The sequence below is a fragment of the Hyaena hyaena genome, unplaced genomic scaffold (assembly GCF_003009895.1).
Source record: "Hyaena hyaena isolate Hyena2069 unplaced genomic scaffold, ASM300989v1 scaffold_329, whole genome shotgun sequence".
In the NCBI taxonomy this organism is placed as follows: Eukaryota; Metazoa; Chordata; class Mammalia; order Carnivora; family Hyaenidae; genus Hyaena; species Hyaena hyaena.
This window is the reverse complement of record NW_024080960.1, coordinates 1,000,685-1,025,838: the sequence shown is the minus strand read 5'-3', so window position 1 is coordinate 1,025,838 and position 25,154 is coordinate 1,000,685. Positions and strand designations below refer to the sequence as shown.

At 37.6% G+C, this 25,154-nt stretch overlaps 1 protein-coding gene across 2 annotated transcripts in view; it reads right to left on the bottom strand.

Moving 5' to 3' along the window:
* Positions 1-2,020: 2,020 nt before the first annotated feature.
* The window catches only part of CEP135 (centrosomal protein 135), an 82,591-nt gene continuing 59,457 nt past the window's right edge, over positions 2,021-25,154 (bottom strand). For both annotated transcript variants that reach the window (XM_039249059.1, XM_039249060.1), the window contains exons 22-26: positions 12,312-12,521; positions 11,407-11,609; positions 10,418-10,522; positions 8,091-8,204; positions 2,021-3,791 (exon numbers count right to left, since the gene is read on the bottom strand). In XM_039249059.1, the coding sequence (XP_039104990.1) occupies positions 8,102-8,204; positions 10,418-10,522; positions 11,407-11,609; positions 12,312-12,521 (621 nt within the window). In that variant the 3' untranslated portion in view covers positions 2,021-3,791; positions 8,091-8,101. The remainder of the gene's footprint in view (positions 3,792-8,090; positions 8,205-10,417; positions 10,523-11,406; positions 11,610-12,311; positions 12,522-25,154) is intronic.

Sequence of the window (25,154 nt, the reverse complement as noted above, 5' to 3'; positions counted from 1 at the left end):
CCCATCTAAGTACTAACTAGGCCCAACCCTGCTTAGCTTCCGAGATCAGACAAGACTGGGCACGTTCAGGGTGGTATGGCCATAGACTCAATTTCTTTTTCTGATGTCTTCTGGAAGAAGTCCTTAATCTCATCTTCAAACGCACTTATCTTAAAGCTATTATCTATACCCAATCCTTCCTCAAAGGAAGATAGCAGCAGTATCAAATAAGAACAAAATGTAACAAAAAAGCACTATGAGGAAGTACTAAGTGTGAAAAAGGAAATAAAGAACACATGGGAGTTAGTACCTTGACAAAAAAATGGTTTGGGTCATGGGAATAAAAAAATGATTGGGATAGTTCAAGAAGGAAAGATGGGTGTAAAGGGGGGATGAAGTGACTATTGATAACACTTCTTAAGGATTTTTTGCTCTAAAGGGTGCCAAAAAATGGAATGGTCAGGTCTGGGAGGGTTTTAAAATTAACCCATTAAAGGGATGCCTAGGTGACTCAGTCTGTTAAGCATCTGACTCTGGATTTCGGTGCAGGTCATGATCTCACGGTCTTGAGATTGAGCCCTGTGTTGAGCCCTGCAGCAGGCTCCGTGCTGGACGTAGAGCCTGCTTAAGAGTCTCTCTCCTTCACTCTCTCATGCTTGGGAGGTATGCAAGCAAGTGGGAACAAGCTAAGTGAGCAAAACTGACCCAGGAATGTGGTGTTAATTGTAGAATCTTGTGAATAGTAAGGAATGAATACCGATTACAACTAGATAAAATAGCTATAGAGAGTAAAGATAGTTCATGTTATAAGAGGGAAGGAAGTTCTATGGATACAGATGTATTATTAATAGATTTGAAGGGTGAGAAAGTTTCTTTAGTGTTTCCATTTTCTCAGTGAAAAAACAAACAACCTGAGAGCAAAAAAGGCAGGGATTGAAGGTCTGAGTAAAGAGGTGTGAAATGCTTGTTGGGGAGAGAGAGGTTAAGTGTGGATTGACCAGGACAATGTATAGGATCTTCACAGAATGCTGTGGACCCTTGATTTTCAGGGCCATACATTTCAAGTGAAATTTGAACCAGCATGGCTGTTTTTTTTCCTCTAGCCCTGTTCTGCTGCTTAGTGATGCAGCGTTGTTGAAGTTGCTGGATACAAAAAAGGTTTGAGTTTTCAGTTTAGAGGGACAAGAGAACTAGCGTATACTGAAAGAAAATGATCCCTATGCAAGACAGAGTAAAGTGAGGGACTTATAGACAAAGAATAGGGGAGAAAATCAATTGTCTGGATATCCTAGTTGAGTCTAAGGATTGGCTAGGCATGATAGAATGACCTAGAAAGAGTTGGGAGTAGCATGCTAGAAGCTGAGATTTTTGGAGGTAATGGTAAGATCTACAGCAGTGTTTTCATGCTGCAATTTGAGTTCCATTAGTAGGTCAGTTTGGTGGATCAGTTTCTAAATTAGCATTTTAAATCTGCTACACATTAGAATCATCTAGAGAACCTAAAATTAAAAATTTTAAAAATGTCCACACCTAACTCCCAGAGATTCTGATTCATTTCAGAAATCAGCTTTTCATTAAAACTGTCCAGGTAACAGCAATGTGCAGGCCTGGTCAATAACCACTGTTTCAAGAAGACAGTGAAATTAAAAAGACTGATGATAGAATTTATAGACAGTAAATCTTCTAAGTGGGGAGAGAGGGAGATCAGATGTGTGGGAAGTTATAATAAGGTGATGTAGCAGGTGGCATAGTCAATACAAGTTAATGTTCTCAACACAGAGCATATGCAAGACAGAAAAATGTAAACATACAAGGCTATTCAACCATTTTGTAGATGGATTTCAAACAGAAGTTTTGACTTCATTTCTTGACTAGAAATACATCAGTCATTTAAAAAAAAGTATCTCACACAAGTACAAGGATTTACCCAAATCCTACCATGATAAAGTTTGATTTGAATTGTTAATTTTAGAATTAAGAATATTGTTTAAATTTAAGAAAAAACTATTTTTAAGAAAGAGAAAATAAATTGACTGGAAATTTTATTGGAAAATCTATGTCAAGCATAATTTAAAATTATTTAAAACAAATTAAAAACATCTACAAACAGTGAGAACATTCAGTATTTTAAGATAAAACTAATTTAGGAAAATTGTAGTAACATGGTTAAGAAAATAACAATTATGGCAAGCTATACATTTTTAAATTATAGAAAACATTAAAAATAAAATATCTAACAAAATATGTCTTGCTATTATTGCTTTGGGGGAAAAGGTGGGGACAAATATTTTTTATTTTACTTACATATATTTATTAAAAGATTTTCCATATGACATTGCAAATTAGTCCCATTTCTCTTGTATTTTGCTATAATACATGAATTCACACAAAGAAGATGGAATACATAAAATTACAAATATGGTAGAAAAGTAAACCACATCACACCCAAATACACAGTGAATTATTGCAAAGGGTATATTTCAAACACATAAGGCATACTAGTTTTAGAAAAGAGCACTGCCCACCCTCAGATACACACAAACACACACACACAAATTCCACTGAATTAAACCACAAGAGGAAACAAAATGTATCATATAAATAACTGGTCTTCCACTTCCTTATTATGTTAGTTCTTAAGTTCTTCTTTTTCAATCATAATGAAACCTACTAAGAACAGGATTTTCTTCAAATGTGTATGGTTCAAACACGATTACAGTTTTTGTATCTGACATTCTATTTTGTATTTCTGTTCTTTTATTTATGTATGCATATATCTAAATTCCTTCAAACTGCAACCTTGAAAATTAATTGTGAAAAGCTGTTTTCTATTTAACATGCCACAGTTCAGTGTTTACATACTATTCTGCAAGACTGATAAATTTACAATATGCAAGCTTAGAAGCAAAAAAAAAGATATTATTTAATGTGTATTAGCATTTTAACAAAATCTTTTACTATATTTACCTCATGTACTTTCATACTCTGAAATTTTTGATTAATACAGGGAAGAATTTTATTTACTGAAAAAGTGTCCCAAATTTCTGTTATCCTGTTTTATAAAATTCTGAATCTGGCTTTTAGTTTGATTTTGATAGAATTGATATTAAATGAAGAGTCCATGTGATAACCAAGATAATATAATACTCTATATAATATATAAATGTATCTTTCCCATCACAGTTCTTCGAGTTGACAATAACAAATGATATATGGTAATCATTATTTTATCAAGACCTCTGCTATTGTAAGAACAGACCTGAATGTATTACCCTTGATGACAGATAGCAAATTGGTGAATAATTAATTTTACATTTTGAAGAACAAAGCATGACAGCACAGCATCAAGATTGATAATCCTATATGAATGCGTTAAAGATATGGGTTACAAACACAGGCATGAAAACTAAAAACACTTTGAAAACAAGTACTGCAATAATATTTATATACACATATAATGGCTCATTATGAAAAAGGTTATTAAAGCATAATGTGAATACATTATATTAATTCACAGTATAAACACACACTCTGAGGAGCAATTTAAGTCAGGAATAATATAAATAAAGATATAACATTAGTTAGCACTATTAATACATATTTTGTTCTGTCATATACATAAAAATATACACATAGATATGGCTCTTTTAAACCAAAATTTTTTACATAAATATTCACTGATTTAAATAAGAGTTGACAGAGGTAGAATTTGTGTCAATGTTCATGATTTTCAGGAACAAGTACTTCAAATATTTCATTACTGTTCTGTCCCTTAAAAAATGCATACAGGTAACTCAATGAAAGACATCATTCTGAAAAAGAGGGGACAGGAAAGGGGAGTTAAGAGAAAAACGATGAACAAAAAATACTTAGTAAATTCACCAAAAAACTGAGATTGTTTTCAGTTTTAACTGAAATTACAGTCTCTAATAAAAGCCTTTACCCATAATCAAATTATCGTTAATAGCTCTATACTTTAAAATATATTCCCCTCAGACCACCCAAGTACATCAAAGTATATGGGACTAAGTGAATGACAGAGTGAAAAGAAAAGGCTAACACAGGACATTAACTGAGAAAAATCACTCAAAGTGAGGAATAATATAATGTCTAAGTTAATGTACAAGTACTGTAAATTATGTTGTCTGAGTCTTAAAACAGCATACTATGCATAGTCAAATAGTTTTCCAAACATTCTGACCTTATGTGCTATCTAATCACCACCCCAATTAAAACACACACACACACACACACACACACACACACACACACACACACGAAAAATTCCACAACAGAAACGTGATGAACTGTTAGATAACTATTTCAAAATAGCATTTTTTCTTTCATAGTTTACTGTCAAGTTGGTTTCCATATAACATCCAGTGCTCATCCCAACAAGTGCCCTCATCCATGCCCATCACCCCATTTTTGAGGGGCATGTGGCTGGCTCCATTCAGTGGAGCATGTGATTCTTGATCTTGGGGGTTGTGAAACTGCAAGGGGAGGGGAGGGGAGAGATGGGAATGGAGAAGAGGAGAGGGACGGGAAGGAAAGAATAAAATGGCAGTTTGAAAATACTTTTAATGATAAGAATAGATGCTCTCAACAATTTATTAAGGGGGAAAACCCCAAAGAAGAAAACAAAACAAAATATAGGATAGGATAAAAAACTATTTTGAGTATGATCTCTATTAGAATGGCATATGTATGTCTATGAATGTGTGTATGCATTTACTACAAATCAAACAAGAAGGAAGTATATACCAAAATGCTAGTTAATATTTTCCCTAGGTTATAGGATTAAAAGTGATTTTGATTTGAACATAGATTCTCACAACAGCCAAAAGACAGGAGGAACCCAAGTATCTACCAACTCATAAGTGGTATATTCATACAGTGGAATATTGTTCAGCACCAAAAAAGGAAGAAATTCTGGCACATGCTCCAATGTGGATGAACCCTGAAAGCACTGTAAGTCACAACAAGGACAAACACTGTATAATTCTAATTATATGAGTTAAACAGAACAGTCAAATTCATTGAGACAGAAATTTTAAGGGCAGTTGCCAGGAGCTGAGAAGAGGAGAGATTGGGAATTAGTATTTCATGGGAAGAGTTTCAGTTGAAGAAGATAAAAATGTTCTGGAGATGGATGATGGACATTACTTTTGCACAGTAATGTGAATGTACTAATTGTCAGAGAAATGTGTACTTAAAAATGGTTAGAATGATAAATTTGATGTTATGTATATTTTACCACAATGAAAGATGTTTAAAAAACTCTACTCTTAATTACTCCCAAAAGATTTGAAAACAGGGACTTGAACACCAATGTTCATAGCAGCATTATTCACAACAGCAAGGAGGTAAAACCAACCCAGTTGTCTATCAACTGACAAGTGGATAAACAAATGTGGCATAAACACACAAAGGAGTATTATTGAAGCATAAAAAAAAAGAAACAAGTTCTGTTTCAACACAGATGAATCCTGGAAACATGCTAGGTGAGTCTACACAAAAGGTTTTTCACTTAGACGAATGGGCAAAAGAAACAGACAAGTAGATTAGAGACTTTTAGGGGCTGGGGAAGGAATGTCAGGGGACTGGAGAATTACGGACTATTGGATACAGAGTTTCTGTCTGGAGTGATGAAAAAATTTTGGAATTAGTGGTTTTGGCTGTATAACATTGTGAATTTAATGCCACCGAGTTGTACACTTTAAAAATAGTTAAGATAGCAAAGTTCATGTTCCATATATTTTATCACAATTAGAGGTTTTCTAATTTGGGGCACATGGCTGTCTCAGTTGGTAAAGCATGTGACTGTTGATCTCAGGTGTGTGAGTTTGAGCTGCATGTTGGGCATGGAGATTATTTTTAAAAAATCTTGAAAACAAAGTTTTCTAATTCATCACAGCTTTAGATGGACTGCTAAATCCAGTATGTTGTATATCAGTGGTTCTTAAAAGTATAATCTGGGGATCTCTGGAGTCTCCAAGACCCTTTTTAGGTGTCTATAAGATAAAGTCTATTTTCATAAAACCAAAGAATTATTTGTTGTTTCACTCTTATTATCTCACAGGTACACAGTGGAGTTTTCCAGAGGCTACGTGATATGAAAAGCCAGGTAGTAAATATTTCAGATTTGTGGGCCATGGGGTCTCTGTCACAACTATTCGATTCTGCCTCTGTAGAAAAGCAATCTTAGACAATGTGTAAACAAACAGGTGTGGCTATGCTCAATTTACAAAAATAGGCAGTGGGGTGGATTTGGCTCACAGATCTTAGTTTCCCAGTCTCTGGTCTAAAATGCAGCTGTGAATCTAGTAAGAGAAAATGTACGTGTCACAACTGTTACAAGGCTTTATAACGAGAAGCTGAACTTCCATCTAATCACATTCAAATTAATGCAGCAGCTTAGAAGTTGTGAGGACACAGTGATTGTAGCCAATACTGAGATGTGGTCCTCAAAGTGAAAGAGGAAAATGCATGTTTTAGTCAAACACACACAAAAGAAAAGCCCAGCAATCAGGAATCATTTAAACCTCGGCCCTACAAATACCAATAAAACCTGGGGGCATCCGTATGGTAAAGCACAGTACATAATTAACGTTCATAATGAGAATTCTGAGTCACTAAGGAAATGTGTAATTATCTTCTATATACTTCTATTTAAAAGAAGGCAGAAGACTGACTTTACTCTTTCTGTCAGTGAGCCTGCATTTTGCAGTCACCTACCTTTCAAGCCCTCGTTCTGTCGTCGGACTTCTTTCCCATTCATTCCCATCTCCAATGACTCAGCACATCCCTTACCCTTCTTCTGTCAAATGTATGCTAGCTCTTTAAAACCACTTTGCTCTGTCTACTCAAGCTCGGAACACATGCATGTCCAGTGACCCAACAACTTCACTCCTACGTGTATACTCAAAAGAAATGCACACCTCTCTTCACCAACACACATGATGAATGTTCATCATAACTCTATGATAGCCCAAACTGGAAATTACCAAATGCCTATCAACAATAAAATGGGTAAATGGACTGTGGTGAGTTCACGCAGTGCAATACTATGCAGCAACAAGACTGAACAACCTACAAGTACACACACCAGTACAAACGAATCTCACAAATGTACTGTGGAGGAAAACAAGCCAGAGATGTAGGATTTCATTTCAAAAATGTCCAAAAACAGGCAAAAGAAATGTTTTTTTTAACAGAACATTTTTTTTTTTTAAACAAATAGTTTATTGTCAAGTTGGTAAGAAATCTATGTTTTTAACAGGCAGGATAGTTATTTCCAGAGCAGGGCTTATAACCAGGAAACAGACCAAGAGAGATGTGTTTTGTGTTGTTTGTGAAAACTCACTAGGACATGGCACTTTTCTGTATATATGTCATTTGTTTTTAAAATTTGTCCTAGCTTTCAATATTATTCTACAGATCCTGAACTGAGTATACTGTTCATTTCATATCTCTTTTTGGTCTCCCTGCCTTTCATTTCTATCTTCTCCAATATGGCCCAATACGGTTATAAAGTTAGTCCACCACCTACATCTCTCCCTTGTACCCATATTATACACAGAAGTACCTTCAACGACTCCCCTTGACTTACAGAGATAAGACTACAATCTCCAGTTCAGCCTCACATTCAGTATATCCTCTGCCTTCCACACCTTTCTCCCTCATTTTTCCCTGACAACCTGCCCTTCCTGTTGGATTAAGTCTACTGTGCCATGTACATTCCCATTTGTATACCTCTGTCTATATTTTTACCATCTATTATTTGTCTCTTGAATTTGGCACTTCATCAAATATCATCGTGTGATATCTCATCCTGTCATTTAATATTTTGTTGTGGATGTCTTTTCTTCTTTGATCGGGGTATAATTTACATACAATAAAATGCATGGACTGTTAATGTTCAGGTCAATGAGTTTTTACAACTATATATACCCATGCAACCATCAACCAAGATGCAGAAAATTTCATTACTTCACAAAAATTCCCCTGACGGCCTTTGTAGGCAATCTTCCTTCCCCCCACATTGAAACTACTTTCTCAATTTTTATAATTACAGGTTGGTTTTGCTTGTCCTAGTGTTACATACATACCTTTATGATAATTAACAGCTTATATGTTCAGGAGAACGTAAAGGAGACCTCAGAGTTGAACTAAGGGGTGGTGTGGGAAGACCATGTCGACGCATCTCTTGGATTGCTCTTTCTCTGTAGTAAAGATCAAATAAGAGATTATATCATTAAGTGGTATACAAACTATAACGTGTTATGATTTTTACTGATTAAATAATTTTTCTTCTATTAATACTTCTATGAAATTTAAATCCTACATCCTTATAATTTTTAAGTAGTGAATAAAAGATTTCAATTAAAGGAATATGTACTATAAGAGATTGTTCAAAGCCCTGCTGAATACAGATTTGCAGTTTGTTGGTTCCCTCCTCTGTCCCCTCCTTTCTCACCTCGTAGTGCACATAAATCTAGCTTCTTCCTTCTTCCTAAAAACTCCCAAATGTCAGAAGTGAAATAACCATTTTCTCTCCTATGCCCTGCTTCCCTGTGTCTGGGTCAGCCTCACAAAGTATGAGGACTGTGTTCCTACCTCTTTTGTGGACTATTCAGTCTCTGGCCTAGACTTTCTGTGTTATATTCTTCAGTATCCAGGATTTCTTAGTTGAGTGTCTCCCAAACTTTTTTTTCAATACGATCCCCCTAAAGAAACTTTTTAAGATATTCCCTCCTCCCAAATGATCCACTCCTCTCCATGAAATTTTAATATATAGATATGTTATTTACATACTGAGGTCCTCTGGAGGGCTATAAATCACTGTAATACCTAAAGTTTTTTTGCTACGCTCTCAATCCCCAAGAACCAATATTGTTCTCTGGGGTGGCGATATTGCCACTTTAAGAATGCATAACCTAGTTGGATGACAAGGAAAAGACGACGTGGTCATGCTGGCCTACGTTTCTTTGGGGACCAGAAGCAAGGGAAAAAGAGGAATTAAGGGAGTGTTACAGCCCTAGGCAGTAGGACCCTTGGATTGAAGAGAATTTAAATTATCATTAAGAAATGGAAATCATATGTGTACAGTTTAGCACACTGAGAAACTAAATCTTCTCAACTGTGAGAAGTTAGTAACACTGCTTATATGACATTGATGCTCTTCTTTATTTCTCAGGCTTCATTTCTCTTTGAAATCATAAATACTGATTTCCTAGCAAATTTGTCTATACTACAAATGGCACAACTTTGAAAAGTTTTGATGCAAATAGATAATAAGAGAAATAAAAAATTGACCTTATGATAAGCAACAATTTGACCACTATTTGAGAATGAAATTTCAGGAATGTTGATGTCTATGGTTATTAATAGAGCAATAAAGAATAATGGAAGAAAAGTAATTTGACAATTGATTTGCAAATTAGACTTTTAGCTGTGAAAGCAGGTCTCATTCCTGTTGTAACACTTGGAGATTAAAGTTTTCAATATAACAAAGCAAATGAAATGAAATAAAAGTGAGTATGAAAATTACTAAGCTGTAGGGAATATACTGTATATAAGAGCATGGGGTTTAAAATTAAACATATCTGTCTTTATTTCAAATTTTTATTTATCTTTTTAATTCACGTATGATTAACAAAATGCTTTGTTAGTTTCAGGTGTATAAGATCTACCTTGATTTTAGTTTGGGCTCTGCCATTTACTATTTGTGTGACTTTGGTTTCCTGTAATATACGCATAATAATAGATCATTGGTAGAATTAATCAGGTGTGTATATGGTATCTGGCATATATTTATCAACTGCTCTTATGATCATCATCACTTTTGTGATGATCTATATTTGGAGTTTCCTATTGGACCATATTGTTTGGGCTCTTGCAGAATCCTTAACTAGCCTGTTGATTCCTTATTATACTCTTTCAAATAATGCCCTAATTTTGCCCTGAGAAATGCTATAGAAAACATGTAGATAATACTTGCTACTTTATTTACTGTAAGGATATTATCTTCCACAACATTTGTTGCCTTTTAGGAAGAAATATCAAAAGAAATTTATTTTTGTATGAACACTACAAGAAAGTTGGCTATTTTGGGGGCTCCTGGGTGGCTTAGTTGGTTAAGCGTCTGACTTTCGCTTAGGTCATGATCTCGGGGTTCGTGGGCTCGAGCCCCGCGTCGGGCTCTGTGCTGACTGCCGGGTCAGAGCCTGGAGCCTGTTTCAGTCTGTGACTCCCTCTCTCTCTGACCCTCCCCTGCTCACGCTGTCTCTCTCTCTCTCTCCTAGAAATAAATAAAACATTAAAAATAAAAATTAAAAAAAAAAAAAGGAAGTTGGCTATTTTTAAGCCCTATTAAATCCTTTTTGGGATAGGGAATAAATAAAAACACTGTCCAATGCTCGAATTTTTCTCTTACCGTTCATATCTTTCAGTTGAAATCTGCCTTTTCATAGCATCATGATCGGTTTGGAACTGTGCCACTTTAGCCCGAAGCATGGTGTTTTCCCGGCCTAGACTAGTTCTTAAAAATAAATTTTAAAAATCAAATGAATAAATAAATAAATAACAAATGTGCTGTGTTGTAGAGTCCAGTGCTATGGATTTTTGTTATTGTTAGTATTAATACAAACGGAGGTGATACTTTAGACAAGAAATGAGAAGAACAAGACTTTTTAACACTAATTTTCTCAACTTCAGGAGCTTCTATCACTAAAGTTTTCATTGATTCACTGATTTATTTAATAGTTAAACTAACCTTCCAGTATGTGCTAGGCACTGTACCAATGCTGAAAATACAAATTTGAACAAGACATGAATTATAACATCAAGATGTAAAGCATCTTCATTGGCTCTTTCTGGACTCTTGCCTCAGAAAGACAAATATTTCTAACTTCTTTTAAAAGTTAACTATTCTACTTGTACAATGTACTCTGGGTTTCCTCCCCTCTTCCATCAAACATGCCCAAATATGTCCATCTAATAGACACTATCATCAATCTCCTAAAAGGTAATTAATCAACTAAACTTATGTGAGTCAAACCACACAGCCATTTTGAAGTCTTTTTCTGGTCTACACAGTAAGAGACAAAGGCGGCTCTCCCCATCCTGAAATGCTCTCCCCTTTACTGACTCCGCTTTGTTCCTCAACTATAGGCATTTTTCTAAAGTTCACTCATTTACTTCCATGGGTACAATCTCTGTGGTGAAGACATATACAAATCTTTACCTCAAAACACAATGTCTCTCCTAAATAAAACCCCCCAATTCCTAAAAGCAGGCACAATGTTAGTAAAATATTTTGATTTTGTGCCACTGTACACACTCCCATTCCCTTATCCCACCAAAAACTGAAAACTTATCTTTGACAAGCTATTTTCTTTACACAGGTTGATTTATGCCACTTACAATTTGCTTTCTGAAAGGGTTAACTTCTCTTTAAGTAGCTGAATTTCTGTATCCTTCTCGTGGGAGGTTAAATGAGAATGAAATTCTTTATCTCTATTTGTAGCCAACAATGATTCAAGGCTTTTAATTGTATGTCTCTCACTTGATAGTTGTTTTTTTAACAGGTCTGCTTCTGATTTTACATTTTCTAATTCCACCACGACCTACAGGGAAAACAAAGTAAGACTACTTCAGTATAATTTGAGACTCACTCTAAAAAATTATTTGTAGAGCTATATACACTCATCAGTTGCTTTATTTTGGGTACCAGTTAAAGATTTTGAACCATTTCTTTAAGTGTAAGAAAATCATCCTATCAGCAAGGAAGCCCTTCTGATCTATTATGTGTACTCTGATCAAACAGTCAAGCCAGCACTAGAGCTTCTCAGTAGCTGAAAATAAAGATACTATTAAATGAATGAAAACTGAAAACACCTGTGTTTGAAAACACACCTTGGGATGTTTAAAGTAATGCCTCAGCTTGACAATGGGAAGTTCTAGGTAACTAGACTTTCAAAATTAAGATTTAAATGCCTTGAGATTTTCCATTTAGGAAGTAATGAACTGCTCAGTCTTCATTTAAATCTTACCTCCAAAGAGAGAAGAATGTACTAGGATATGTTCCTATTCTATAATAGCAACAGTCCTATTTTCCTAAATACCATCTACTCGAAAACTGAAAGCGCCTAATTTCATCACTATGTTTGCCAGAAAAAAATCTTGGCAAAGAATCTAGCTTTCAAAATCCTGTAGCCAGAAGTAACTCCTTAAAGGGAAACAAATATATTGTGCAGGGCATGAGGAAGCAGAACAATGACAGTACGGCTCAATAAAATAACGTGCTACAAAGTCTTTTAAGTCCTTACCTTCTCAAACTCCAGGTTTTTGGAATTCAGTTGTTGGGTCATAAGATCTTTGCCTGAATCCAGCTTAATGCAAAGTTCTCTAAGAGATGACATATCATTCAACGCTGCTACTTTTGCATCTTCCTGATGTCTCAGCTCATCTTCTAGTCTAGACATGGCTTTTGCCATTGAGGAGATCTGAGACTCGTAAGCATGATGTGCATTTATGTGCTGAGAACAGAAAAAGAAACTGGTAAAAAGTTCAAGTAACCCAGTAATTTTAAAAGCTTGAATCTGTGCAGCCACGACCTCACTTTAAAAAAATAGTAGACTCAAGTTTTGCATATTTTAAGATACTCTGAGGAAGCTGCCTGCTATTTAAAGATGGCCTATTTAATGTTTAACCCAATGAATTGTATGTAACTATTAACAATGGTAACTAATTACCTCATGTATATATTTGGAAGATGCAAAAATGAAAATTATTATTTTAGGGTAAAAAAAGGAATCACGGAAGTTAGAACTATTATCATATAAACTACTATAAGTTTTTAAGAAAAAGCAACATATATACTTCAATTCTCACTCCTCAGCTGTCTTTAAATTCTAAATTTCAAAATGGAGGGGCGCCTGGGTGGCTCAGTCACTCTGGTGCCCAACTCTTGATTTCGGCTCAGGTCATGATCTCGCAGTTTGTGAATCTGAGCCCCAAGTCAAGCTCTGTATTGACAGCAGGCAGGGGGAGCCTGCTTTGGATTCTCTGCCTCCTTCTCTCTCTCTCTGCTCCCCTTCCCTGCTCCTTTGTGCATGCGCTCTCTCTCTCTATCAAAAATAAACAAACAGCTGGACGGGAGCTGGGGGGGTATAGGCTAAATGGGTGACTGGCATTAAGGAGGGCACATTTTTTGCAATGAGCACTGGAAGAGATGAAACACTGGGTTCTACTCCTGAACCCAAGACTACTTTGTATGTTAACCAACTTGAATTTAAATAAAAAGTAAAAAAAAAATTAATAAAGAAATTTCAAAATGAAGTTTGCTTTAGAACTAAGTACCTGAAGTTCTACTTAAATTTAATATAACCTAATAGTAATCCACAACTTTATCAGATTTTAATAACTGAAATAATGAGCAAAGTTTGAAATACTGTAAAGCCCTCTTCCTAGAATAATCCACATTTTAAATTTCTCAGTTTAAATTGTGAATGATAAATACAAACTGACATAAATTCTAGTCGAGAGTTTCATAAGAATTCCACACTTGAAAAATAAAATTATTTTTATAGGTATTAACAAAATAAATTGACATTAAAAATCTAACTGTGCATCTATAAGGAACTCACCAAACTACACGCCCGAAAAACAAACAACCCAGTGAAGAAATGGGCAGAAGATATGAACAGACACTTCTCCAAAGAGGACTTCCAGATGGCCAACAGACACATGAAACGATGCTCAGCATCCCTCCTCATCAGGGAAATACAAATCAAAACCACACTGAGATACCACCTCACACCAGTCAGAGTGGCTAAAATGAGCAAATCAGAGAACTCGAGATGCTGGCGAGGATGTGGAGAAACGGGCACCCTCCTACACTGCTGGTGGGAATGTAAACTGGTACAGCCCCTCTGGAAAACAGTGTGGAGGTTCCTCAGGAAACTAACAATAGAACTCCCCTATGACCCAGCAATAGCACTGCTAGGAATTTACCCAAGGGTTACAGAAATGCTGATGCATAGGAGCACATGTACCCCAATGTTCATAGCAGCACTCTCCACAATAGCTAAAACATGGAAAGAGCCTAAGTGTCCATCAACGGACGAATGGATCAAGAAGATGTGGTTTATCTATACCATGGAATACTCCATGGCAATGAGAAATAATGAAATCTGGCCATGTGTAGCAACATGGATGGACCTTGAGGGTGTTATGCTTAGTGAAATAAGTCACGCAGAGAAGGACAAATATCATATGTTTGCATGTATAGGAGGATTGGGAGGAACTTAACTGAGGAACAAGGGGGAGAAGAAGGGCGGAAATGGTGGGGGAAAGGGAGAGAGGCAAACCATGAGAGACTCTTGAATGCTGACAAAAACTGAGGACTGATGGGGGGGGGGGGGGGGGGGGAGGGGCATAGAGGAGGACACTTGTGGGGATGAGCACTGGGTGTTATGTGGAAACTAATTTGACAATAAACTATTTGTAAAAAAAAAGAACAAATAACTAGAGAAGATAAAAAAAAAATCTAACTGTGCAGAAAAGTAAATATTTGGATTTTCTAAATTAATGAGTTAAAAATCAGAGTTCCCTAAAACTAAATAGGTAAAAGTCAATTTTACATATCACATAAGAACATGAACAATGACAGAGAGCAAAAAAATAGTTTTTTCTACGAATTCTGAAAGCTGAAAAACATTCTTTTAGTTATATTCTTGATAGGAAAACTTCTAGAGACAGGGTGTCAGTTTCATAGGACTGCTGTACCTAATTACTACAAATTACTGAATGGTTTAAAACAAAAGAAATTTACTCTGTCACAATTCTGGAGGTTACAAGTCTGAAATTTAGACGTTCGCAGGAGAGCTTCTCCTGGAGGTTCTGAGAGAGAATCTGTTCCACGTCCCTCTCCCAACTTCTGGTGGTTGCTAGCAATCCTTAATGTTCTTGCCCTATAGACACTTCACTCCAGTCTCTGCCTCTGTCTTCATCTGGTGTCCTCCCCTATATCTTCTATGTCCAGATTTCTCTTACAAAAGATACCAGTCTTTGGGTTATGACCTGCCCTAGTCCAGTATGACCTCATCTTAGCCTGACTATACCTGTAAGAACCTTATTTCCAAATAAGGTCACCTTCACAGGTGCTGGGGGTTAGGATTTCAACATAACTTTTTGAGGTCCACAGTTCTATCTACCCTTTAGCTCCCCAGAACTCCTGTCCTTTTTATGTGCAAAATTCATTCCATTCTAACACATTCTAGCATCAATTCTAAGCCCAAAATCTCATGTAAGCATCATCTAAATCAGATATGGGTAAGACTCTGGTTACAGCCCATCCGGGGACAAAACTACTCTCCCTCCCCAGGTCTGTGAGCTAGCAAACAAGTTATTTGCTTACAAAAACAAAGCCAAAACAGGCATAGAATAGACACATGTACTCTGAAAAGGAGAAAATAGAAGGAATGAAGGGGTTAGAAGTCCAAAGTCTGAAACCAAGCAAGAAAAATTCCATTTGATTTTAAGGCCTAAGAATAATGATCTGTGCCACGATAGTCTGTGTTCTGGGCCTGCGAGGGCAGCCCCACCTTCTCATCCCTCAGCTACAGCCTCACCCTCTTTGGCCCTCAGTGGCAGTGGCTCTGCACTCTGTCCGAGAAGGCGGTAGCCTCACCTCCTGGGGCTGCGTCCTCTGGGCCTGTGGAGGCACAGTCCCATTAGCCTTTGAGCTGCCCTTGGCAGCCCTGCCAGTCTCTGAGCTACCTTCAGAGCCATTCTTCCCTTTTCTCAAAGGAGAACACATATTTGTAGCCAAGTAACTCTACTAGCATGTTTTCTGCTAGTAGGATTCCAGATATTCAACAGCCTTCCTGAATTCATTTCATCCTATTTCTGTCCATATCAGTAGAAGCTGGCAGTATTTCTATAGAGATGACTGACTGCATACATGAGCCACATACCAAATCTGTTCACCAAGAGGTTGTGTGTGGAGTCACACACTTAGCTCTGTCTCCAGAGCACATTATCTGCATAGGCTAAGAATTTTCAAAATCATCAAGACCTGGTTCTATTTTAGGTTCTATTTCCCTAAATTTTAAGTCTAGTATACTTAACATATAGTGTTATATTAGTTTCAGATGTACAATATAGTGACTCAAAAATTCTATACATTATTCAGTGCTCATCATGGTAAGTGTACTCTTGATCCCTTTCACCGATTTTCACCCCTTTCCCCACCAACCTCCCCTCTGATAACCATCAGTTTGTTCTCTGTAGTTAAGAGTCTGGGTTTTTTTTTGGGGGGGGGGGAGGAGGAAGGTACTGTTTTTTGGTCTTTTCTTTTTTTGTTCATTTGTTTTGTTTCCTAAATTCTGCATTTGAGTAAAATCATATGGTATTTGTCTTTCTATGACTTATTTCACTTGGCATTATACCCTCTAGATCCATCCATGTTGTTGCAAATGGCAAGATTTCATTCTTTTTTTATGGCTGAGTAATATTTCATTGTGTGTGGTGTGTGTGTGTATACATTGTATATATATGTATATACAGACACCATATCTTTATCCATTTATCCATTTTATGGATATTTTAGACATTTATTTGTCCATTTATAAATGGGCAGTTGGGCTGCTTCCCTAGTTTGGCTATCGTAAATAATGCTCCAAAAATCACAGGGGCACATATGCCTTTTTGAATTAGTGTCTTTGTATTCTTTGGGTAAATACCCAAGAGTGAGATTACTGGATCAGATAGTAATTCTATTTTTAACTCTTTGAGGAACTCCATACTGTTTTCCACAGTGGCTGCACTAATATTTTACATTCCATCCAACAGTACATATGGATTCCTTTTTCTCCATATCCTCACCAACACTTGTTGTTCCCTGTGTTTTTTACTTTAGCCATTCTGACAGTTATGAGGTGGTATCTCATTGTGGTTCTGATTTGCATTTCCCTGATGATGAGTGATGCTGAGTATCTTTTCATGTGTCTGTTGGCCCTGTATGTCTTCTTTGGAGAAATATCTGTTCATGTCTTCTGTCGACTTTTAAATTAGATTGTTGTTTGGTGTTGAGCTGTTTAAGTTCTTTATACATTTATTAGATATGTCATTTGCAAATATCTTCTCCATTTAATAGGTTGTATTTTATTTTACTTTTTTAAAGTAAACTTTACGGGGGGGAAGCAAGATGGCGGAGAAGTAGGGAGCTCTGTACATTTCACTCGCCCCCATCTCTCAAAAGGAGAAGGCCTGAAGCCATAGGAACCCTTACAGAATCCAGGAGTTTGGGGGGGAAAGGAGACAGAGTCCACTGAGAAAACCTTATAGTGTGAGTGTGAACTGGGGAAGATAAAATCGGGCCGGGACCAGAGACACAAATGGAGGGGGGTATCCCCCTTTGTGGGGAGCCGCAGTGAGTCTAGGGGGAAAAAAAGTGGCCAAAACTGCTCAAGACACTATCCCTGTCACTGGAGAAGAGAAAAACCTCCGCTCGGGACACAGAGGGACCTGGTTTCCTGCTCTCCAGCTGACCCTAGGCAGGACACATGCCTCCCAGGCAACATCCGGGAAAACTGCTCCCTGCTTGCCAGCTCAACCTGGAGGGGACGGGTGGCAGCCACACCTTTGTGCTTCTGGCTCAGCTGGATCCCCAGAGGGGAGGCGAGAGGCTTGAAACTGCTCGGAGGGGCTCGCCTGTGAGTTTATATTTTGGGTAATTTCAATGAGGCGTGTGCAGACTGACATCTGGAAATGAGGCCTGGCTTGGGATATAGAGCATGGCCCACCTTGGCTATGCCCCCGGCACAAAGAGATCACACGCATAAAAAGTGAGTTGCAACGCTTGGTTCAAGAAGGGGCTGGGGCGCAGCAACTTTTCTCCCCACAAGTGCCAAGCCAGGACTCCTGAGGGATGCACTGGACCAAACCACGCCATCCCCGCTGGAGAGCTGCCCTCTTTTTTTTTTTTTTAAGAGGAGCCAGGGCAAGACCGACATGGATGCACTGCTCTGATTAACTCTGGTCACTGGCTTGCTTAAATAGTCACATTTAATCACTTCTCTAGATTTAAATTCTATACCTCCACCGCTACCTTTTTATATCTTTCTCTCTGGAGTAATCAGACTAAATAGTTTCTCTAAGTAGCATCATCATCATTTCTTTCGCCTCCTCTCCAACCATATTCCACTCTTTCTTTCTTTGAAATAGGCCTCTTACTCCTTCTGCCTGTTCATTTCATTTACAATTTCGCTTCATCCCCGCCCTGTCATTTCTCTCTTTCTCTATGCTCTTCCAGCAGTACTGCATACACCTGGCTATTTATTTGTAGCTGGAAAATCTGGTTATATGCTTTCGACTGTCCTTTGTCTATTGGGTTTTTTCTTTTTCCCTTTCTTCTTTTTATGTATATTTATTTTTATTAATCACCTTCCCTCCTTCCTCATTGCTTTTTTCTTTTTCCCTTTTGGCTTGCATGTTTGTTGGATTTCTCTGTGCATTTTGTGTGCCTTTGTTCCCTGTGTGTTTGTCTGTTTTCTTTTCCAGGGCTACCTCAAGAAACAAGCTATAGTACACATGGTGGAGAGTCCCAAATACCACTACAAGTAGTAAAATAAAATAACCAAGGTCTCAATAGGAGAGACCAAGAGACACCATTCAAAGAACACTTTCTGAACGGACAGGCCCTAGACAGTCAAAGAGCCTTCTTTGGTACAGCAGCACTCACAGGTGCAGAGTGCATACCAAGCTTTTAAAACAAACAAGAGATAGGAAGCTAACCAAAATGATGAAACAAAAGAGCTCTCCTCCAAAGAAATTCCAGGAAGAACTGACAGCTAAAGAACTGCTCAAAACAGATATAAGCAAAATAACTGAACAAGAATTTAGAACATTGGTCATAAAATTAATTTCTGGGCTTGAAAAAGACATGGAAGACATCAGAGAAACTACTGCTACAAAGACTATGGAGCTTAAAAATAGTTGTGATGAATTAAAAAATGCTATAAATGAGATGCAAAATAAAATGGAGGCATCCAAAGCACGGAATGAAGAGGCAGAAAGGAGAATGAGTGATTTAGAAGACATAATTTATAGAAAAAGACGAAGCTGAGAATAAGAGAGATAAACTGATACAGGAACATGAAAGGAGAGTTCGAGAGCTCAGCGATACAATCAAATGGAAGAATATCCGTATCATAGGAATTCCAGAAGAAGAAGAAACAGGGAAAGGCACTGAAGGATCCTTGAACAAATTATAGCAGAGAACTTCCCCAGTCTGGGGAAGAAAACAGACGTTGAAATCCAAGAGGCATAGAGAACTCCCCTCAGACGTAACTTGAATCCATCTTCTGCACAACATATCATAGTGAAACTGGCTAAATATAAGGACAAAGAGAGAATTCTGAAAGCAGCTAGGGATAAAAGGGCCCTAACATACAAAGGGAAACCTATCAGAGTGGTGACAGACCTATCTACTGAAACTTGGCAGGCCAGAAAGGAATGGCAGGAAATCTTTCATGTGATGAACAGAAAAAAAATATGCAGCCATGAATCCTCTATCCAGCAAGCCTGTCATTCAGAATAGAAGGAGAGATAAAAGTCTTTCCAAATAAACAAAAATTGAAGAATTCATCACCACTAAACCAGCCTTACAAGAAATCCTGAGGGAGACTCTCTGAGGGAAATGTTTCAAGGAACGCAAGGTACCAGAGACATCACTACAAACATGAATTCTACAAAGAACACAATGACTCTAAACCCATATTTTTCAATAACAACACTGAATGTAAATGGACTAAATGCCCCAATCAAAAGACATAGGGTAGCAGAATGGATAAAAAACCAAAATCCATCTATTTGCTGTCTACAAGAAACTCATTTTAGACCTGAGGACACCTTCAGATTGAAAATGAGGGGATGGAGAAATATCTATCATGCTACTGGAAGTCAAAAGAAAGCTGGAGTAGCCATACTTATATTGGAAAACCTGGACTTTAAATTAAAGACAGTAACAAGGGATGAAGAAGGGCATTATATAATAATTACAGAGTCTATCCATCAGGAAGAGCTTACAATTATAAATGTCTACGCACCGAATACAGAAGCACCCAAATACATAAAACAATCACACACAGAAACACTCTTATCGATAAGAACGTGCTAATTGCAGGGGACTTTAATACTCCACTTACAGGAATGGATAGATCAACTAGACAGAAAATCACTAAAGAAACAATGGACCCAAGTGACACATTGGACCAGATGGATCTGACAGATATATTTAGAACTCTATATCCTGAGGCCATAGAATTCACTTTCTTCTCAAGTGCGCATGGCACGTTCTCCAAGATAGATCACATACTGGGACATAAAGCAGCCCTCAATAAATATAAAAGAATTGAGATCATACCATGCACACTTTCAGATCACAATGCTATGAAACTCGAAATCAATCACAGGAAGAGTCTGGAAAACCTCTAAAAGCATGGAGGTTAAGGAACACCCTACTAAAGAATGAATGGGTCAATCAGCAATTAGAGAAGAAATTAAAAAATATATGGAAACAAATGAAAATGAAAATGCAACAATCCAAACTCTATGGGACGCGGCGAAGGCAGTCCTAAGAGGAAAGTACATTGTACTCCAGGCCTATTTCAAGAAATTATTATTTTTTTTCTTAAATGTTTTATTTATTTCTGAGAGAGAGAGAAAATGTGAGCAGGGTCAGGTCAGAGAGAGAAGGAGACACAGAATCTAAGCAGGCTCCAGGCTCTGAGCTAGCTGTCAACCCAGAACCCGATGAAGGGCTCGAACCCACGAACCGTGAGATCATGACCTGAGCTGAAGTCGGATGCTTAACCGACTAAGCAATCCAGGCACCCTATTTCAAGAAATTAGAAAAAGCGCATGTGCAAAATCTAACAATTCACCTAAAGGAACTAGAGGGAGAGCAACAAGAGCACATCAAACCCAGTAGGAGAAGAGAAATAATAAAAATCAGAGCAGAAATAAACAACATAGAAACCAAAGAAACAGCTGAGTTCAGACCAAAGAAACCAAGAGTTCATTTTTTGAAAAAATAAACAAAATTGACAAACCTCTAGCCAGGCTTACCAAAAAGAAAAGAGAGAGAGCCCAAACAGACAAAATCATGAATAAAAATGGACTTATTACAACCAACCCCTCAGAAATACAAGCAATTATTAGGGAATACTATGAAAAATTATATGCCAACAAACTAGACAACGAAGAAGAAATGGACAAATTCCTAAACACATGCACACTACCAAAATTTAAATGGGAAGAGATAGAAAATATGAACAGACCCATAACTAGTGAAGAAATTAAATCAGTTATCAAAAATCTCCCAACAAATAAGAGCCCTGGGCCAGATGGCTTCCCTGGGGAATTCTACCAGACATTTAAAACAGAATTAATACCCATTCTTCTCAAACTATTCCACAAAATAGAAATCAAAGGGAAACTTCTGGACTCATTTTATGAAGCCAACATCACTTTGATTCCCAAGCCAGACAGAAACCCAGCAAAAAAAGAGAACTACAGGCCAATATCCTTGATTAATACAGATGCAAAAATGCTCAACAAGATACTTGCAAATCGAATTCAACACCCCATAAAAAGAAATATCCACCAAGATCAAGTGGGATTCATTCCTGGGATACAGGGCTGGTTCAATATTCGCAAATCAATCAATGAGATACATCACATTAACAAAACAAAAGAGATAAAACCATATGATCCTGTCGACAGATGCAGAAAAAGCATTTGACAAAGTACAGCATCCCTTCTTAGTAAAGACCCTCGAGAAAGTCGGGATAGAAGGAACTTACTTAAACATCATAAAAGACATCTATGAGAAGCCCTCAGCTAACATCATCCTCAATGGGGAAAAACTGAAAGCTTTCCCCCTGAGATCAGGAACACGACAGGGATGTCCACTCTCACCACTGTTGTGTAACACAGTGCTGGAAGTCCTAGCATCAGCCATCAGACAACAAAAGGAAATAAAAAGGAATAAATAAATCAGACATCAGAATTGGCAAAGAAGTCAAACTTTCACTTTTCGCAGACGACATGATACTTTACATAGAAAACCCAACAGACTCCACCAGAAGCCTACTAGAACTGATCCAAGAATTCAGCAAAGTTGCAGGGTACAAAATCAACGTACAGAAATTGGTTGCATTTTTATATACCAACAATGAAGCAATAGAAGATAAATCAAGAAACTGATCCCACTCACAATTGCACAAAAACCATAAAATACCTAGGAATAAACCTAACCAAAGATACAGGAGATCTGTATGATGAAAACTATAGAAAACTTTTAAAGAAACTTGAAGACACAAAGAAATGGGAAAACATTCCATGCTCATGGATTGGAAGAATAAATATAGTTAAAATGTCTTTACTACCCAAAGCAATCTACACATTCAATGCAATCCCAATCAAAATTGCACCAGCATTCTTCTCAAAACTAGAACAAACTATCCTAAAATTTATACGGAACCACAAAAGACCCCGAATAGCCAAACTAATATTGAAGAAGAAAAACCAAAACAGGAGGTATCACCATCCCAGACTTTAGCCTCTACTACAAAGCTGTCATCATCAAGACAGTATGGTATTGGCACAAACACAGACACATAGACCAATGGAATAGAATAGAGAACTCAGAATTGGACCCACAGATATATGGCCAACTAATCCTTGACAAAGCGGGAAAGAGTATCCAATGAGAAAAAGACGGCCTGTTTAACAGATGGTGCCGGGAGAACTGGACAGCAACATGCAGAAGAATGAAACTAGGCCACTTTCTCATACCATACACACAAATAAACTCAAAATGGATAAAGGACCTGAATGGGAGACAGGAAACCATCAAAACCCTAGAAGAGAAAGCAGGAAACAACCTCCTTGACCTCAACTGCAGCAATTTCTTACTTGACACATCCCCAAAGGCAAGGGAATCAAGAGCAAAAATGAACTACTGGGAACTCATCAAGATAAAAAGCTGCTGCACGGCAAAGGAAACAGTCCATAAAGCTAACAGGCAACCGATGGAATGGGAAAAGACAGTTGCAAATGACCTATCAGATAAAGGGCTAGTATCCAAAATCTATAAGGAACTTACCAAACTCCACACCCGAAAAACAAACAACTCAGTGAAGAAATGGGCAGAAGATATGAACAGACACTTCTCCAAAGAGGACATCCAGATGGCTAACAGACACGTGAAACGATGCTCAGCATCCCTCATCAGGGAAATACAAATCAAAACCACACTGAGATACCACCTCACGCCGGTCAGAATGGCTAAAATGAGCAACTCAGAGGGCTCTAGGTGCTGGTGAGGATGTGGAGAAATGGGCACCCTCCTACACTGCTGGTGGGAATGTAAACTGGTGCAGCCCCTCTGGAAAACAGTGTGGAGGTTCCTCAAAAAATTAACAATAGAACTCCCCTATCACCCAGCAATTGCACTGCTAGGAATTTACCCAAGGGATACAGGAGTGCTGATGCATAGGGGCACATGTACCCCAATGTTCATAGCAGCACTCAACAATAGCCAAAACATGGAAAGAGCCTAAGTGTCCATCAACGGACGAATGGATCAAGAAGATGTGGTTTATCTATACAATGGAATACTCCATGGCAATGAGAAAGAGTGAAATCTGGCCATTTGTAGCAACATGGATGGACCTTGAGGGTGTTATGCTGAGCAAAATAAGTCAGGCAGAGAAGGACAGAGACTATATGTATGCACGTATAGGAGGACTAGGAGGAACTTAATGGAGGACCGTGGGGGAGAAGAAGGGGGGAAAATAGTGGGGGAGAAGGAGGGAGGCAAACCATGAGACTCTTGAATGCTGAGAAAAAACTGAGGACTGATGGGGGTGGGGAGGGGAAGGTGGGTGATGGGCATGGAGGATGGCACTTGTTGGGATGAGCATCGGGTGTTACTGGAAACCAAGTTGACAATAAACTATTAAAAGAAAATAAATAAATAAAGTAAACTTTACACCCAATGTAGGGCTTGAACTTGTGACCCCAAGATCAAGAGTCATGCTCTACCAACTGAGCCAGTCAGATGCAGCTGGTAGGTTGTCTTTTAGTTTTGTTGGTTATTTCCTTTGCTGTGCAAAAGATTTTGATTTTGGCGTAGTCCTAATAGTTTATTTTTGCTTTTGTTTCCCTTGCCTCAGGAGACAGGTCTTGAAAAATGCTCCTATAGCCGAATCAGAGAAATTATTGCCTGTGCTTGTTCCAGAATTTTTATGATATCAGGTCCCACATTTAGGTCTTTAATCCATTTTGAGTTTATGTTTGTATATGGTATAAGAAAGTGGTTCAGTTTCATTCTTTTGCATGTAGCTGTCCAGTTTTTCTAGCTCCATTTGTGAAGAGACATGTTTTTCCCACTGCATATTCTTGCTTCGTTTGTTGGGAAGAGTCATTGACTATACAATTGTGGGCTCATTTCTGGGCTCTCTATTCTGTTCTACTGATCTATGAGTCTATTTTTTTGTGTCAGTATCATACTGCTTTTGATTATTATAGCTTTGTAGTGTATTTTTAAATCTGGGATTGTGATACCTCCAGTTTTGTTCTTTTTCAAGACTGCTTTGGGTATCTGCAGTCTTTTGTGGTTCCATACAAATTTTAGGATTATTTGCTCTAGTTCTGTGAAAAATGTTGGCGTTTTGATAAGACCTAGTTCCTTTTGTACTTGGCAGTTCCTTTCTCAATTTCTCTCTTTCCTTTACATTTTACTATAAGCAGCAAGAAGAAACCAGGCTGCACCTTCCAAATTTTGCTTAGGAGGTTCCTCAGCTAAATATCCAAGTTCATCACTTACTTATAAGTTCTAGTTTCCTCCCAAGAGTAGACCATAATGGAGTCAAGTTCTCTGCCATTTTATAATAAGGATCACCTTTCTTTCAGTGTCTAATAACATGTTCCTCAATTGCATCTGAGACCTCATTAGAAGAATTAAGATTTTTGGAAAAATTTTGTTCTTGACAATTTATGCATTTTGTAAATAACAGAAGTTTTCTCGCACTCTCCTTTCTTTTTTCTGAGCCCTTACTAGAATCCTGTCTAATATGTATCTTTCTACCACAAGCTTT